Source organism: Rhinolophus sinicus, linkage group LG06 (assembly GCF_036562045.2).
Source record: "Rhinolophus sinicus isolate RSC01 linkage group LG06, ASM3656204v1, whole genome shotgun sequence".
NCBI classification, from domain to species: Eukaryota; Metazoa; Chordata; class Mammalia; order Chiroptera; family Rhinolophidae; genus Rhinolophus; species Rhinolophus sinicus.
In genome coordinates, this window is record NC_133756.1 from 153,884,333 (window position 1) to 153,897,229 (window position 12,897).

At 50.6% G+C, this 12,897-nt stretch overlaps 1 protein-coding gene across 1 annotated transcript; it reads right to left on the bottom strand.

Moving 5' to 3' along the window:
• Positions 1-34: 34 nt before the first annotated feature.
• Positions 35-7,714, bottom strand: ACP2 (acid phosphatase 2, lysosomal). The gene is made up of 11 exons (XM_019743590.2): positions 7,528-7,714; positions 6,869-6,964; positions 6,465-6,551; positions 5,267-5,419; positions 5,063-5,161; positions 4,897-4,986; positions 4,299-4,431; positions 3,432-3,514; positions 3,209-3,315; positions 2,911-3,086; positions 35-966 (listed from the first exon to the last, which is right to left on the bottom strand). The coding sequence occupies exons 1-11, from the start codon at positions 7,639-7,641 to the stop codon at positions 833-835; spliced, it is 1,272 nt and encodes a 423-aa protein (XP_019599149.1). The 5' UTR covers positions 7,642-7,714; the 3' UTR covers positions 35-832.
• Positions 7,715-12,897: the final 5,183 nt, after the last annotated feature.

The window sequence follows — 12,897 nt, forward strand, 5'->3', positions numbered from 1 at the left end:
TCCCCCAAAATGAAGACAAGGCACAGAAACAGCATAAGAGTCTAAAACTTTCATTTTTTAAAGCTGCCTCAGCCCTGTTCTGGGCCACAGTCAACAACAGTCCAGCTCACAACCTGCATTTACCTCACACCCCTGGAGACTCCAGCCCAGCTGAGGGGGATAGTAATTTCATGACGGTACCACAGTTCACTTTTCTCCGACTCTCCCCCTCCCCGCCCCCAAGTACAAACACCCTTCCGTGCTGAGGCTGCAGGGGTGAGCAAGGCGCCCAGGACATCACGTCTGACTCTGATGACTTTAGCTACACAAAGGAAAACTTGACTGGCTGGCTGTTGGGTGATCCAGTTCCTTGGTGGCCAATGTTCGTACCCCCAATACTGTGCAAATTTTCCCACTAAAATAAGCACTGAGAGGCAAAACTGTATCCTGGGAGCCATTTGCCAAAGACTCCAGGCTGGAAGAGAGAGAGCAGGGCTTAATGCGGGAGACGAGGGCCCAAGGCAGACCAAGCACCAACTCCTTCAGTTTCTTTTTTCCGAGGTCCCAAGTGAATACATGCCTACATTTCAGGTCCTTAGGGAGAATGGAGGAGGCAAATCCTGTTTGGAGATAGCCAGTGTCCAACACAGTACTTGGCAAACATCAGGCACGTGAATGCTGAGTGACAGGTGCCATGGGCCAAGCAGAGCCCCAAGTATTCATCTCAGTTGGGATCATCAGAGGGAGGTCCAACCCAGGGTCTCCTGTCCATGGGCTGGGGAGCAGCAACAGTCGGGAGTAAGGGCCAAGCCCACCTCCCCTAGGAGGCAGAGGGAAGGGGGCTGAGTGGTTGTCAGGCGTGATCCTCTCCGTCTGCAACGTGGCGGTAGCCAGGAGGCTGGGCCTGCATCCGGAAGAGGACGGTGAGCAGCAGCACTATAAGAAGGAAGAGGATGGAGCCACACACAGCCAAGGCCACGATCACCTCTGGGCACAGAGACGGGGGAAAAAGGGCATGTCAGCGTCCATTCAACAAATATTTCAGTGCTTACCAATATTTGAGTGCCAGGTGCTGTTCTTACAGTGGGGGTGTCCACAGTTAGTGACAAATGCCATAAAGCAAAGCAAAATAAGGGGAAAGGGATGGAGAGGTAGGACACGGAAGGCATAATGTGAACAAAGACCTGGAGTCAATTAGTGAGACTTAAAAGATCTGAGAGGAGAGTGTCCTGTGGCCGGGCTGGGAGTGGGGAGTGGACAGGAAGTAAGTGCAAAAGGCCCTGATATGGGAATAGCTTGGCACGCCCTGGGATCATCGTGAAAGTATCGCTAGAGCAAACTAAGTGAGGGCGAGTAGGAGATGAGAGCAGAGGACCAGGCCAAGCGGGCCTGGAAGGCCATGGTAAAGACTTGGGTTTTATTTCAAATGTGATGGGAAGCCACTGGAAGGTTCTGAGAAGGGTAGTGATGTGAACTGATTTACGTTTTTGAGACAGTCTCTCTGCTGTGCTGAGAAACTGGTAAGGACAAGAAGAGGATCAGAAAGAACATTAAGAAGCTTCTCAGGCAAGAGATGACAGGACAGTGAACTAGGGAGCAAGAGCATGTGTTTTAAAGGTTGAGATGATGGGATCTGCCATTGGGTTGGTTGGGGGGAGTCTAAGAAAGGGGAAGTCAAGATCGATCACTTCTAGGATTAAACTATGCAACTAGCTGACTAATGTGGCATTTACTAAGATGGGGAAGCCGGGAGGAAGAGATTTGGAGGGGTAGAGCGTTTGGTTTCAGATATCAACGTCGAGATGTCACATCCATGTAGAGACCTCAAGTCAGCAGCTGGCTGGATATGTTAGTCTAGCTCAGAGAAGAGGGCATGAACCTGTGAGTCATAAGCAGACAGAACTTAGTATGGAGATGGTATAGAAAACCAAGAGGCTGGTCTCAGGCACAGAAAGCCAGGATGAGCCCTGGGCCAGCCACTGTTTAGTGGGAAGGAGAAGCCAGTAAGGAAGCTGCCTGTCAGAAGAAAAATCAGAGAAGCCAAGAAAGTGTTCAAGGAAGAAGTGACCTATTTTATGTCATGCCGCTGAGAGGTATGAGAAGCTGACTAAGAATTGGTCACTGGCTTCGTAAGAGGAAGTCATTGGTCCTTAACAAAAGTGGCTTCAATGGAATAGAAGGTGACATAAAGACTGTCTAATGTGAGTCTGAGAGATTGGGCAGTGAGGAAGCGAAACCAGAGTCTAGGTAACTCGTTGAAGGATTGTGCCTAACAGGGAACAGAAACAGAGTGGTAGCTGGAGGAAGATGGGGGTCTGAGAGGTTTCTGTTGGGCTTTGAGATGAGACTGATGCAAGAGAGGAAATATTGAGATATCAGGGATTCTTGTGGAGGTGAGAAAAGAGGGGCCCAAAGTGGAGAGATTGGCCTTAAGTAGCAGCTTGTACCAGCCATAAGCTGGAAGATCTAGTGGTGGGAGTATGGGACATTTCTCTCCTGATGGTTTTTATTTTCTCAATGATATAAGACGTGAGGGCATCACCTGAGTGTGAGGAGTAGGGAGGAGGTGAAAAATGGTTTCAGGGTAGGGAAGTGTACTGTCTAGGGCAGGCGTGTCCAAACTGCTGCCCGCAGGGCAACTGCAGCCCATGATCCATTGTTAATTGGCTCACAGCAAATTCCAAAAATATATTTAGTTTACTTACATAAACCAGGTGAGGCAATATGTACTTCACCTCGAGTGAGTGGCCTGGCTGTTTGTGTATTTTACCGCATATGGCCCTTGGTGAAAAACGCTGAAAAAAGTTTGGACACCCCTAATCTAGGGAGATGCAATAAGGTGGCCGGAAATGTGACAGTTCTTGAGACGTGTAGGTATGAATTTCAAGTTGTTCTGGAACATGACTAGCACAGAGGCGGGCAGCACCTCACCTGTGTCTGCAGGACCACTTGCCAGCTGGCATTCCTGCTGCCAATCCTTGGGCACGACAGGCTCTGTGAGGCGAAGGAAGTCCTGCAGTGGGCAGCGGTGAGGGCAGCCAGGCAGGCTCAGCGGCCAGGGGGCCTTGTTACTCTCATTCCGAAAGTACATCTCCACTGAGAAATTCCTGAGAGTTGACAGGAGACAAGATGGAAGCTGCTCACCAGGCCTGTAATGGAGTCCTTGGGCTGCTGCCCACAGCCACCATGCAAGTGCCCCTCCAGAGGACAGACTGGTAGCCCCACTCACCCACTATCTTCCTGGTACAGTTCAAATATATGGCAGGAGGCGTAGGGGGCTTGTTCACCATTGTAGACATACAACGCCATTTGCAGAGCAACCAGGGTGGTGTCATGCTGGAAGGGAGAGGATCTCCCCATCAGCACTGCTCCTCACACCCCCGAGGCACTAAATAGAGAAGAAATCCAGCTCCCTGACTGACTTTAGCACGCTGGGGACCATGGGAGCTTACCGCAGAGTAAACCAGCAGCTTAGGGAGTTGGGAGGAGGTAGCCATCAGAGTCAGGTTCTTCCGTATCTGAGCCAGCAGGACTCCTGAAGGAGAAAAGTCCCCAGTGTCTGGCTACAGCCGCCACTGTCTTCCGATCAGACCTGTCTGTGGCCCTCGCTCTGCTCGTCCTGGGTCTGCTCACCAGCACAGAGAACCCCCGGCACATGGGAACCACATAGAACTATGCAGCATGCCCCGCACTCTAACAACTTTCACATGGACAGAGGGAAGCAAGATAAAACAGTGTCTATACTTCAATATGGATGTAGTAACCTGCCCATTTATAAATGAGCTACGAGGCCCTGCCTATGTTTGAGGAATTCCTCCAATTTGGAAAAGTAGAAACTTAAAATTCCTTCAGAACACACAAGGGGGCGGCTCCAGGCAGGCCAGGGGAACTCTGCCATATCAGGCCCTGAAAACCACTGAGCTGTCAGAAAGGTTTGACAGCCAGCACTCCCTTGGGTGCTCGGTCAGGACACTGGCATGGGTATTACTCTTGGCCTTCTTTCAAAGTGGCCCCCAGTGGTTCTCTTGAGGTAGGTCTTCATTTGAGGGGGGAAGGTCTTCTGATATGGGTGAAACTTAAGAACACGAATGGCAGAAAAGAAGTATGCACACCTGACTGGTCATTCAGAAACAAACGTGCTCAGCATTTGGAGGATTGGGGCGACTTTGATGACTAACGTGATGAGTGGGGGGATTTGGTTTTGAAAGAGCAGAGGCTATTTCAGGTGGAGAAGTAAATGTATGAGAAGCCCCCAATAGCAGATTTTTAACACTTAAGAGTCCTGAGGAGGGGAGTGACATGCTGCTCTCGTCACTCACCCCCCTGAAGCCGGGCCTTCTCTGCCTGCTCGTAGATTCCGAAGAGGAAGCGGAAGCTGAAATCCTTTAGCCGGCTCAGACGCTGCATGGTTCGGGGTGAGGCCCAGGGCGGCAGGACCAGCCCGTGTGTTTTCTGCATATCGCAGTGTGCAGGTTAGCTCCCCTGGCCTAGGCCAGAGCCTCTCCCGGGGCATCTCTCTTCCCCAGTGAGAAGGTGCCTGTGTGTGTGTGAGGGGAGGGAGAGGAGAGGAGAGCTGAGGCAGAGGGGCTGGAACCAGGAGACATGGCAGACAGTGTTCAGACCGCAGGGCATAGGAAAGGAGGCTCAGGCACAGAACACATGACTCAGCAGAATGGAGTCAGACACCACCAGGGCTCTGGGTGAAGGGCAGGAACTGCTGACAATTAATAAACTATTTCCCACTTTAGAGTTCTTTTTCACCCGTGAAGGAACTTCCCTTGTTTCACAAGAAGCAGGCTGCTTGCCTGGAACTCCCCAGTGGGAATGGTGGCCAGGCATTGTGTTCTACTTGTCCTGGTCACCTGGGCCTGCTGCGTGAGAGAAGAGCGGTCACAATGGGGACCCTCAGTGGCTTACCTCACAGAAGAGTGTGTCATAAACATTCCAGACGGTCTCCAATGTCAAGTCCGTAAGCCCTGTCTCATTGGCCACCATATCCAGAAATTGCTATGAAAAATGGATCGGGCTCAGTCCTGCCCTGGGGGAAAGGAGTGTGATGACCCTCCCCTTCAGCCCCACTCACTGCATTCTCAATACTCTCATTCTGATACTCGGGTGTCCGCCTGGTATCGTTCTGCAGCTGCTCATAACGGGGACATGGGCCCAACGGAAACTTCAGCAGCTACAGACCAAAAGGGGGAAATAGAGGCAGAGAAGGGGTCAGTGATCCGCAGGCCCATGGCCAACGCTGTCCCTCTGCTTTCCGGAAAGGTCTGGCCAGTCTTACCCTGTCCTCAGCGACAGGCACAGTATGGACGGGGATAGGCTGCCAAGAGATGTTTGGGTTGAAACGCTGCATCGCACTGGGAGGGAAGAGTCCAGCCAGGTTGGCCTCAGCACTCATGAGAGTACGGTCAAAGTCTGTACTTCGCACATAAACCTGCAGAGATGACAACATGAGTCTCACCTGTGGGGGTCAGGAGCTTCGGCCCCTCAGTGGGCCCTAGGGGAAAAACCTCTTCTTGATGACTACCCAGCAAATTGTAATCCTGCCATGCATCCGGCTCTTGTACCCTCTCTGGGCTTTTTCCAGCAAAGGCCCAAACACTCAACTGAGAGTTAGCTGTCACCACTGGGAATGGCTCTTATGGGAATGGCTCCAGTTCAAATGCCCCTCCCAGTCCAAAGTGCTTAGTCAGTAAGGCTCTTGGGTTTGTCTGTCTGACTGGTTTTATAATGCCTGTCTCCCTACCTAGGCCAGGATCCTTGAGGGCAGAAACTATCTCCATTCACATCCCCTTTTATAAACTGGCTTAGAGACCAGGGAGAGGAAATAAGATAAGGAACAGATAATTGCTTGTGAAAAAGGGAGGAGGAAGCTGTAGGGAAGGGCAAGGATAGAGCTGGCCCTCAAGGGAATAATGAGTCTGGAGAGTCTTGAGACAGCTGTGGCTGAGAGTGGTAACCAGAGGAACAGCTATCCCATCCTTGGGGTGAGGAGAGGGCCTCAAGGAGTCAACCCACTTGCCAATCTTCCCTGACATGTCCTCTCTATGTACATCTTCCCCGCTACCTTTATCTCTTGGCTCCGTGTGGTTTATCATGTCACCCTTACTACATGCTAAGCTCCACAAAGACAGAGATTATATCTGTGTGGTGTACCATCATATGCAAAATGCTAGCATAGTGCTTGGCTCATAGTAGAAACTCAGTGAGTGTCTTTGATGGAAATCCTGAGTTATTCCAGACCCTTCCTTAAGTCTGAGCTTGGATGCTTGAGAAGTTTTGCCTCTTTCCAGCCAACCAGGAGCAACTCAGCCTCTAGGGTTTTGTTCTGGACTGCCCTCAGATGTTTTGTCCTATAGTTGTAACCAAAAATGCATGGAGGGAAGCCAGAGTACCCAGCCTCACCCTTAGGCTCCCTGAGGACATAGGGTGAGGACAGCAGATCCCATTTTCCTTGCCTCTTGAGCTCCCAGCCTTACCTCTTGCCGGTGGTAAGAGGTGTTGAGAAAGTCACGGTAGCGCTGCCGCAGAGCCTGACCCAGCTCCCAGTGCTGTAGCATCCCCTCCTAGGGGCAAACGCAAGGGTTAAGAGGGTCCAGAAGAAAGGGATGGTTTGCAAGTCCCACAGGGCTTATGCACAGTTGCTTTCCAAGTTTACCCCTGGCTGGAAGTAGGAGTGGGCTAATCTGATCCCAGAAGTCATTTATTAAGTGGCCAACTATGGGTGATACTGTCTTGGGCACAGAGGAAAGTAAGCTTAAGAAATGTGATCAAAGTCAGCACCCATGTGAGACACGGCAGTTTGGCTTGGCCCCAAGCTCTGTAGCTTGCATTAGAGGTCATTTTACAGCTCACGCTGAGGAAGGGCTGGCTTCTGACCCACCTTGGTTAACTGACCAAACCCCTGGGGCCATTCTTCTTCCTGATAGGGATCCTTGGGATATGTCTTCACTGGTGAGCGGTCTCCATGTCGGTACAGCTGAGGAAGGAAAATCATTTGCCTACAGGTCAGAAGGGTCTCCATGATGGGGATACAGAGCACACTTCTGCCCCATGTTGGGGAGGGAAGTCTCACTCTGGGAAACCTTAACTCTACCCACCGTAAAAGACCCCCAACTCAGAAGTCAGTAACTTCTTCCAGATTCTAGAGTCTAACTTGGCTAGGCAATGACACCGGAGACCACAGACAAAGCCAAAGGTACAGATGGAAAAGGAAAAGAGAAGTAAAAGCAACGCAATTGGGGTGGGGGTTGGGGGGACACTGAACAAAAGATCACCAAAGGCTTGTGTACGGGTGAGTCTCCTAACCATTCGACTATATCCCTGTCTAGGGCAGACTCACTGGACCTATCTCCTGAGATAAAACTCCTTGCACACTGCCTCACAAATACCCAAGGGCTTCACAGTAATTCCGAAACCGGGCCTCCAACACAGTTTAGTCGTCTCCTAAACCGGCTCCTCCTCCTCTACACCCCAAATCCCAGCACAAACCCGTCCCTCTCTCCACCAGCAAGCCTAGCTCGGGCGACTCTAGGTCGTTACCAAGGTAACGAAGCGCAGACTCCGGGCTTGGGTGGGTGGCATCACCATCAGGTTCAGGCCAAGAAGTAGGTGGAGAAGAGCCGCCCGGCTCCAGCCAAACTGTCCGCACGCCATCACCGTTATAGTCTGTGTAGCAAAGAGGCTGGAACCCGTTGGGCGGCACCTGCAGTGGCCGCCCGGACGCACCCTTAGGAACACACACCGGAAGTGCGCTCGCCGCCATCTTGCTAAAGGAGGGGCAGTGATGGCGCAAGAAGGAGGGATCTGGGAGGGAATCCTTGTAGGAAACTCGTGATCCGACCGTGGCAGATGAGCGTGGGAATGTAGCGCGACCTCGCGCGGCAGAAAGAGCTTGAAGACCTCATCTTGGTAAAGAAAACCCTGAGCTCGGATTAGCCTTAGCCCGCGGAGACGCTGTACCAAGGTGGCACTTGCACTGGGCTGGACAGTGAACGGAGAGCGAGCGCCCCCACGGGCGCTGCCGGGACTGACTCCAGAGCCACAGCGGGTGCAGAATTGGGGCGAGGAACGGTGTCGGGCGCCCCTCTTCATACCCCTGCCTTCGGGTGGAATTTGAGCCTTGGCCCTGGTTCCGTTCTCCATTAGAGGTCCTGTTTGAGGTGCAGGGCACAGCATGTAAACAGCTCTTTGGACTTCTGTGTCCTCGAGGTTGGTCACAGTCTAGCCTTCTGTTCATGCCCAGAGCAAAGCCTCAGAAGGCCTCTCATTTCCCCTTCCAGTCCTTTCTCTGCCCATCCAACCATCCATTCTCAGTTTTAGTTCATTAGAATCAGCATGTTATGCCTCTTCGTGAAGGAGCTGGGTTGCACAGGATGTTCAGACTTTGCAAAACCCAAGTAGTGAATCCCTAAGGGAGTAATTCCAGACCAGTTGGGAGATGTATAGGATGTAAGGGGAAGAAACTTACCAAGTGGAAGTACGTGGGGCAGAATCAGAGGCCCTCTTGGCATTGACCATTGAGGTCCAGGTGCAGCCAATTTGCTCTCAAAGCTTTGCGACTGAGCTGGGAGTGACTCATAGCTCTTGGAGGTCAGATTATAGGCCCTTGGGGATGCTTTAATTCAATCTGCCCACTAGAAACAAATCACCTCAAATCATCACAAAAATATCTGATCAGAACTATATGGGAGAAAGGGTCATTATCTTGCACTCGGACTCTAAGATTCAACTATTTATATATACCTCAGGATCTAAACTTTGCTTCCGGAGTTGTTACAGAGTAAATAGAATATGAGAGCTGAATTCCTGGTAGCCAGGTAGTTCTTAACCTTATTTAGTGACAAACTCCTTTATGAATCAGATGAAAATTTAGTTCCCTCTCCTCCAGGAAAATGTCCACACACATAAACACAAGTGGAATTTTACATATAATCCCAAGTGGTTCGCAAAGACCATTCATAGTCCATAAGTCAGCATCTTTGAATCCCTGATCTAAACTAGTCCTCTTTACATGTAAGAAAACAAACCTAGAGAGAGGAAGTGACTTTTCCAAGGTCACACAGTTTAGGAGAATGAATTAAAACTCAAGCTTTCTGATTCCCAGTTAAGTAGTCTTTATAATGGAACATTTCTCAAAGGCTGCTCAAATTGTTTTTGCTAAACTATATTGGTGGCCCCAATCCCAGTCAACTAGTCTTTATAATGGACTATTTCTGCTCAAACTACATTGTTAAACTGTATTCGGTGGTCCCCAAAATACCTTCAATAAAGGTATTTCTAACAAAGGAAGACTTTTCACCTTTTCAGATTGGTGGGGTTGAGTGGGCATACTAATTGGTAAAGCACTGAATATTAGTGGGAGTTTTGAGTATTTTCTTTTAATATGCCCCTATTCTACTTGCAAACTAGCCAGATCATTGTGATCTCACTAAATTTTGGCAAGTAGAACAGAAATCCCTCAAATTAATCTTTGGCTCCCCGCCCCCCCTGCACTTGCTAAATTCTGTCTATATCCTTTGTGTCTGCAAGTATCGCATGTAGGAAGGATTGGTGGAGCAGATATTTCAGTTTTTATAGTGAGGAACAAATCCGTGAAGGGTGAGGGTCACATCACAAGTACATGGTAGAGCCAAGAGCTGAGCCCTGGTTTTTGGACACCCAGTTTCTGCATATTTTTACTAGATTCTGTGGTCCCCACACCTTGGTTCCCAATTACAGATGCAAAATATTAATAACAATAGACATGTAGATAGGTAGATAGATGGATACATGGGCCTACCCCAGACCAAATAAATCAGAATCTCTGAAAGTGAGGCCAGGTTTGGGAACAACTGCTCTACCCTTAATTGGCAGAAGTGAACCTAAATCCCAGAGAGTTAACCATTTTTCCCATCTGGTGAGATAGTTTTATGTAATGGAGTAAAGAGGTGTTTCTTTTTGTTTGAATTTGAGCTTTTGAGTCAGCCATACCTGTATCCAAATTTGATATTTGCCTCCTTGCTAATAACTACAGGCATCTCCTAGGCTATATATACATGTAATAGGGCCTAAGTAAGTGTTACTTTTCTTCTTTCATTTCTGTCTTCTATATCATCTCTGAGCTCATTGGTCTTGGAAGCAGGGATTCCTGGGTGGTTCCCTATCTTGTGATTGGGAATTTGAGCAGAAGTCATTTGAGGGGCCTGCAAGATGCTCCCACACTCTGCACCTTTCCAGAATGGTGAGGGAGGGAGCAAGAAGCAGTTGCCCCTGACCATCACGGCAAACCATACTTTGTGGCCCGCTTCATGGGAATTTCAGTCCTTGCAGGAGAGTTATCCAGTAGTGCATACAACCGTGGGCTTGTGAGTGCTCCTATTTTTGCGTCATGGTTCCCTTGGCTGCAATGAGAAACTTTCAGAGGTTCTAGGGGTCAAATGGGACTTGGAAGACCGCTGAAGTGTTCCCAGACATACTGCCTCCACTAGGAGCCAAGGAAACATAGGAAAGGTGCCACAGGACATGGAGGGTTTGCACCTAACATCTGCTATGGGACTGTGCCCCGGGGATGGGGCTGGCAAAATGGGACGTGTGGTTCCAGCGGCCAATCACCTGACTACTTGCCCTGCCTCGGGGGAGAAGTCCAGTAGTTGGTCTCTGGAAACTCTGTGAAGATATTGTCAACAGGTTTTGGTCTCCCCCCATTTTTCTCCCCCTTCCCTTTTTGGGTGGGTGGGGGGTTGGCTCCTGAACCCCTGTAACCTGAAGGGGTAGCTCTGGCAGTATAACACTAGTTATGTTTCCTCCTCCTCTACTTGAGACGAGGCTGAGGCTGATGCCCTGGCTTGGGGGAGATGGCACCCAGACCTGCTTACTCAGCAAATGGCTCTAGCTGGGGTTGGAAGGCTCCAGATGGGGTCCTGCGTTGTGGGGAGACTAGAGACTTGAGGATCAGAAATGGATGAGAAAGGCTTTTGCCAACTCCCAGAAGATAAGTCATCAGGCCCCAGACCAATGTCCCATCCCGAGTTCCTTGTAAGCAGGTGTTTCAGTGACATCTCTGACTGTTCCGATGCTGGAGCTGCTGGGAATGGGGAAAGGCCGAGGAGGGAGCTGGATCAAGTGCTGGGACAGAACAGTTCCAGTTTCCCAGAAGCTGGAGTCCCTGGTTTCTAATTTCCCAGGACAGCTGGGCCTGTTGAAACTCGGAGAAGGAACACACGAAAGAGGACTGGGGAGCCTTGTGCTCATGACTCAGAGATGCCCAGAGGAGGGTGGGAGCCTTGTGAGGGGATGACCTTGTGATGAGAGGGAACAAGAACAAAAGCTGGAGGCAGAACTTTGAGATGGGGGGTGTCAGAGGGGCTTTTCTGAAGTGGGAAAGTGAGTACATGGGCAGATTTTGCAACACCACCCAGCCTGCTGTTTTCTCAAGTCTCTGCTCCCCAAACCCCGCCTGTTCCCCCTGCCCCACCCTGTGCTTCCTCCCATCTTTCACCAAGCTCCTGTTCTATTTCTGCTTTCCCTGTCCTTCTCCCATCCTGCTCCCCACACCCCCTGTCCACTCCTTCCCTGTTCCCTCTGTCCTCTTCCCTGGTACCCTATTCATTTCTGTTTCAGTCACTCTGGCTGCCTGCCCTGGCCCCTGTCCTATGCTTTAATGTGGGGCCCATGGGAACTGGAGTTCACAGCAAAACAGGAAGAGTCTGTGAGCAGGAAGCTGGGAGTGGGGCATGGGGTGAACAGTCAGCAGTAACCTCAGCTCCTCGCTTCCCACATCTGGACTGAAGCATCCCCAGAGCGCTCTGCCTCTCCCACTGCAGCCCCCCAGCCCTGGTTTCCTCCTTTTCAGCGCTTCACTGGTCCAGCAGACCCGAGAGGCAACCAGACAAGAGTATCCTAGACTCTGACACAGGAGAAAGAGCACAGGGACTGGAGTGAGGACATCTGGGTTCTGAGCCCAGCCTGGCCACTGTGTGTGGCCTTCGGGAAGCCCCTCCCACAAGCTTAGTATTCTCTCTAAGATGGAGCTTGTGTTGTGTACCCTCTCTCCTGGGGCTGCTCTAAGAACCAAAGAGGTAGTGAGGGGTTTGTATATGGAAATAAGCACTGGCAGGTTAACAATGCACAGATTCAAGGTGATGGGAAGTCCCATAGCTGAAAGGATTGGAAATGTAGTAACTGCTACCATTTATTGAACACTTAACTAAGATCACACAGCTAATAAAAGACAAAGGCAAGGTCAGGATTTGAACCCAAAACCTGAGCCCAGAGCCCCAAATCAACATGCTGAGATGAAATTGACTGGAGCATCAAGTATAGGCTAGAAGAGGGTCATATTATTTTTCTTGTGTACTTACTCATTTAACAAGCAGGAACACAGTACCTACTCTGTTGCCTACTCTATGCCAGGCCCTGACCCATGGACTACATGGGACATAAAGTCAATAAAACATGGTGCCTACCCTCAGGGATGGAGCTCACGTTCCAGGCAATAGGACAGGGAGGCTAAGTCTATCATCTCAGTAGTTGCTGGACAGAGGCTGCCATCACTTCAGATGGAGCTGTTCCCCAGATGACGGAACTTGCATACCTTCTAGGTCCATCCTGGGCTGGAACCTGGGTCACTTGCCATCTCTACCTCCACCCCTATCCCAGGCCTGTCATTGCTCCTCTCTGTCCCGGCCTCCTCCCATGTCAGTGGTCCTCACAGGGCACCCACATTCAGGGACTCCCAGGAAGACCCAGCACCTGCCTTTCTCCACTGCTGGAGTTATACCAGCTTGGCTGAGGCCTGGGGCTGGTGGGGAGAGCTTCTTGGCCCCTTCCCAGAGGCAGGGGAGGAGGAGGGAGGCTGGGAAACAGGCTGGGGCTCCGTGTTGCAATTTCAGGCCGTGCTGGGACCTTTGCTCCACGAAATGTCTATGGAGG

Coding starts and splice junctions, on each gene's coding strand:
- ACP2 (XM_019743590.2), bottom strand. CDS start 7,641: ATGGCGTGCGGACAGTTTGGCTGGAGCCGGGCGGCTCTTCTCCACCTA. Junction 5,420..6,464: donor CCTCTTACCACCGGCAAGAG/GTAAGGCTGGGA, acceptor TCATCTCTGCAG/GTTTATGTGCGAAGTACAGA. Junction 3,316..3,431: donor AGCTGCTGGTTTACTCTGCG/GTAAGCTCCCAT, acceptor TCTCCCTTCCAG/CATGACACCACCCTGGTTGC.